The sequence below is a fragment of the Portunus trituberculatus genome, chromosome 5 (genome assembly GCF_017591435.1).
Source record: "Portunus trituberculatus isolate SZX2019 chromosome 5, ASM1759143v1, whole genome shotgun sequence".
Classification (NCBI taxonomy): Eukaryota; Metazoa; Arthropoda; class Malacostraca; order Decapoda; family Portunidae; genus Portunus; species Portunus trituberculatus.
The window spans coordinates 8,949,796-8,954,795 of NC_059259.1; the positions used below are offsets into that span (position 1 = coordinate 8,949,796).

A 5,000-nucleotide genomic window follows, 5' to 3' on the forward strand; every position below is an offset into this window, starting at 1 on the left:
ACACCACTGTACCACATCTAACACCTCTGTACCACACCAAACACCACTGTACCACACCTAACACCTCTGTACCACACCTAACACCACTGTACCACACCTAACACCACTCTACCACACCTAACACCACTGTACCACACCTAACACCACTGTAAAACATTCTAACACCACTGTACCATACCCAACACCACTGTACCACACCTAACACCACTGTACCATACCTAACACCACTGCACCACACATCAACACCTGTACCACTCACCCAAATACCTCTGTACCACACCCAACACCTCTGTACCACACCTAACATCTCTGTACCACACCACACACCTCTGTACCACACCTAACACCACTGTACCACTCACCCCACCACTGTACCACCCCCAGAGTTCGCCAGCCAGCGGTACATCAACAAGAACCCCAAAAAATACAAGGAAATGAAGGAGGAGGTTAAGTATTTCCTGAAGGAGAGACTGTCACTTGAGTATGAGCTGTATCAATTCCTTCAGCAGCGTCTACACCTTCAGTACCAGAGTCTTACAGAGGTCCTGGCCCGCCCCACCACGCCCCTCCCCACTAGACCCTCCCAGGTGCCCAAGTGGGGGATCTGGGATAGGGTTGAAAACGATTTAGCAAGGGATGTATAAGATTGGATCCCTTTTGTTAGTGTTCGATTGCTTTTGGTTTGTGTTTTGGGGTTTTGTTTGTTGTGATGTGGGTTTTTTTTTTTTTTTTTTTGTATTTTTGTTTTCTATGGATGTTGAAGTTGTTGTAGTGGTAGTGGTGGTAGTGGTAGTGGTGGTTCTAGTAGCGTTGGTAGTGGTAGTGGAGGTTGTAGTGGTAGTAGTAGTAGTAGTAGTAGTTGTTGTTGTTGTTGTATCACCATTACTATCTTTATATAAAAAAAAAACTACATAATTTATACGCATAATAACAATAATAATAACACACACACACACACACACACACACACACACACGTACTTGTAATATAAATAAATAAATAAATCATTAAGCAAATATTTGAATTAATTACCTGAAAAAGAGACAAGAAAACACATCACCAACAAATTAATTAAAGGGGAACCACACCTGTCAATATGCTGAGTCACTAGGGAGCTTTGACCCCTTCAGTACCGGGACACATTTTTACCTTGAGATTTGTGTACCATTAGACCATTTTATTGACATTAACAAGGGTCTATGGAGGTCAGAAGATTAATGGCCACAGTCTTCACTATTTCAACGCCTTCAGTATTGGGGCACATTTTTACCTTGAGATTTGTGTACGACTGGCCCATTTTATTGACATTAGAAAGGGTCTATGGAGGTCAGAAGGTTAATGGCCACAGTCTTCACTATTTCAACCCCTTCAGTACTGGGACACATTTTCACCTTGAGATTTGTGTACCATTAGACCATTTTATTGACATTAGCAAGGGTCTATGGAGGTCAGAAGGTTAATGGCCACAGTCTTCACTATTTCAATCCCCCACATGAGTTTCTGAAGCTGTATAAAATCACCAAATAGTCACCAGAATGAATATAAGAACGCGTCCCAGTACTGAAGGGGTTAAAAGAAGATCAGAGACATGGATGGAGATGATAGATGGAATTAAGTCACTTTGCTCATACAGGGACTGCCACGTGTAGGCCTAACAGATTCTTGCAGCTTCCCTTTTGTCTTACGATCTTATATAGGGGGTTTAATAGCCCTATTCAGAAACGCTTTGCACTCTCACGACTATTTCTAAAGGCTCTAATTAAAGATACTCATGTTTTTAAGGGTATTTTTATGAGTTTGGTGACGGATTAGCAAGTTTTCGAATTGATCATAAAGCGAAAATGTCTTCAAAACCCAGCTTGTTGTCTAAAGGGGACTTGAAATATTGTCCTGGTGAGAAGGTAAGGCGTTTCTGAATATTGCCGTAAATGCTACCCGTTGGAAGTATTGACTGAGCCTTTCTAGTCCGTGCACGTTCACACACAGCGACTGGGAAGTATCGGCTGGTTGGCGGGGAATGTAAACAAACAGCTACCCAGTGAAATGTCTTCCTTGAGGTGAATTAGTAGTTTTTATAACCTCTTCAGTACCATGACGCCCTTCCATATTGATTTTGTTCACTATTGACACCACTCCTCCACACACCCCAGACACCCCCGCTTAACCATCACACACCCCTCCATACCCCACACACACCCGCTTAATCATCACACACCCCTCCACACCCTGCTCCACCACCCCACACCCCACATCTCCTCTCCACCACCCCAAACACCCCTGCTCCACCACCCCACACCCCACACATCCCTGCTCCACCACCCCAAACACCCCTGCTCCACCATCCCACACCTCTCCACACCCCCGCTCCACCACCCTACACCCTCGCCCCATCCCTCCACACCACACACACCCCCGCTCCACCACCCAACACCTCTCCACACCCCCGCTCCACCCCTCCACACCCGCTCCACCCCTACACACCCCTCCACATAGAACAAGCAGGTGGAAAGGATGCGCAGGTGTGGTGAAAAAGGTTTTGGAACAGCGCTAGTCAGAAATTTGGGTTACTATTGACATATTGACACGTGTGAACCCCGCCTTCATTAATAACAATAAAAATAAAACAATACACACACACACACACACACATTTCTATCCGTGTTAAATAATATTACTACATTCACTCCTCTCTCTCTCTCTCTCTCTCTCTTGAACTCACATTATTTCTTGTTGTTGTTGTTGTTGTTGTTATTGTTGTCACATTGATCTCAAGGTCTGGGCTCACTGGGGTCACTTCTAACACAAACACAGTGCCACACTCCAGACAACAAAGAAAATGGTGTTGGTGAGGGATTTTTAAGAGACACTAATATAAATTTAATACCGCCTTTATAAAATACTGTGATGCAACATATACACACATACGCACACACATACAAGAAAACACTGAAAAAAAAAAAAGCTGAATATTGTTTTTTTTTATATACAATTTCATGTTTATCCTTCCCAAAACTGAGCGGGAGTTAGAATATTAATAAAAAATCAAGAACACTTTTTACAAGCAATAAAATCTCAAGACACAACAGTTTTTAGTGCAAAATTCAAAAGTATAGCCGTAAAAAAACATTAATCTGGACATGAACAGCCTCATGACTAAGATATCTCTCTCAACACACACATGAACACACTTGCAACACACTAAAACTTGCAAATACATAGAACCTTGAGAATTATGTCTTTCAGCTGTTGGTATGTTTCTTTCACTTTGGTGAGTGAATGGCGCAGTTTTACCTCTTCACTACCATGACGCGTTTACTATTTAGAGATTTCATACACCTTCAGAAACTTATGTGTGGATTAAAATAGTGAAGACTGTGGCCATTAATTTTCTTCTAATGTCAATAAAATGGTGTTATCATAGCCAAACTATCTTAAAAATGCTCCCAAAATATGTCAAACTATCTAAAATGCTCTAGAAATATGCCAAACTGTTTTAAAATGGCCTAAAAACATGAATCTCCATATTAATTGTGTTTACTATTGAGTGGTTTCATACAGCTTCAGAAATTTGTATGAGAGTTAAAACAGTGAAGACTCGGGCCATTAATCTTCTGACGTTTGTTTTATTATCATTCTTTTAGGGACCTAGCGATCAAGTGGACCTTTTTCTTATTTATTTTTTAACTGCCCTTAGCCAGCTTCCCCTCTTCTATAAAAAAAAAAAAATGAAATTGATAAATGAATGAATAGATAATGTAAGTAAAATCGTCTTGTCATACCATCCTATCATTTTGGGTAATTCTAGGACTTTTAAGGAACTGGTAACATTGTGGGGCCTTTTTTTTTTTTTTTACATATTTTGTCGCCCTTAGCCAGCTGTCCCTCCTACATTAAAAAAAAAAATTCCCAAAAACTCAAGGTAAAAGAAAGTGTCCCAGTACTGAAGGGGTTAATGTTCTACCTGGTAACTGTGTCGAGATTTTATGTTCATGGTAGCGCATGAATAAAGAAATGCAGAATATAAAGAAATAAGAAAAAAAAGAAAAAAAGGAATAGAAGGAATAGAACAATATAAAAACGTCATATTTATTTTTTTTTTTCATATTCTCTCTCTCTCTCTCTCATACACACTAATACTGCTTCTTATTTCTCCCTAAGTGTAAAAATGTCAAATATTATCAGTGAAACTCTTCCTAACATGTTAATCAATACAACCTGCAGTCTAATATATTGTTGCCACATAGCACTTTTGTTAAATCACTTGTATGTTGTCTTTTACCGCACACACACACACACACACACACACACACACACTGTCTCTCTCTCTCTCATCAAAACTCACATTTCTTACAATCACTTACCTACAAAAATATTTCCTACAATTTATCACTAAGCTATTTCTCATTTTAACAATTTTCCTTCAATAAATCTAAAAATGGAGACCGATTATGTAGCGTGTGTGTGTGTGTGTGTGTGTGTGTGTGTGTGTGTGTGTGTGTGTGTGTGTGTGTGTGTGTGTTTCTATATACACATGTTCTTAATCTTTATAACCAACGTACGTATAAAAATATCTGGCATTAATTACCTATTCAAACTATTTACCATTTTTAATATATTTTCTTTAACAAATCTATTAATAAAATGTGTATGTGTGTGTGTGTGTGTGTGTGTGTGTGTGTGTGTGTGTGTGTGTGTGTGTGTGTGTGTGTGTAATAAAAACCTTCAAATATCACATGAACATAGTAATAACAGTTCTACAATGAAGTATTTTCTATGTAAACTCGCCATAGCTAGAAAATATATATATATCTGTATACACTCAAAATAAATATATGGATGTGTTGCAGCAAAAACAATAACAACATTCTTTTCACCCTCAAGTCTTACAAAGGAACCATTATTACTATTACTATTACTATTACTGTTATTATTATTATTTTAAAATTGTGCTTATTATTATTCATTTTTTCATCTAAAGCTACATTTGGTTTGATAATCTT

At 39.0% G+C, this 5,000-nt stretch overlaps 1 protein-coding gene and 1 long non-coding RNA gene across 2 annotated transcripts in view; one reads left to right on the forward strand and one right to left on the reverse strand.

Moving 5' to 3' along the window:
* The window catches only part of LOC123515351 (heparan sulfate 2-O-sulfotransferase 1-like), a 7,810-nt gene extending 7,035 nt beyond the window's left edge, over nt 1–775 (forward strand). Inside the window, 1 exon segment of the mRNA XM_045273848.1 lies at nt 385–775. Coding sequence (XP_045129783.1) covers nt 385–644 — 260 coding nt within the window. The 3' untranslated portion in view covers nt 645–775.
* Nucleotides 776–4,072: 3,297 nt separating this feature from the next.
* Nucleotides 4,073–5,000, reverse strand: part of LOC123515374 — a 33,223-nt gene continuing 32,295 nt past the window's right edge. The window contains exon 2 of the long non-coding RNA XR_006677851.1: nt 4,073–4,313. This is a non-coding gene — a long non-coding RNA (uncharacterized LOC123515374). The remainder of the gene's footprint in view (nt 4,314–5,000) is intronic.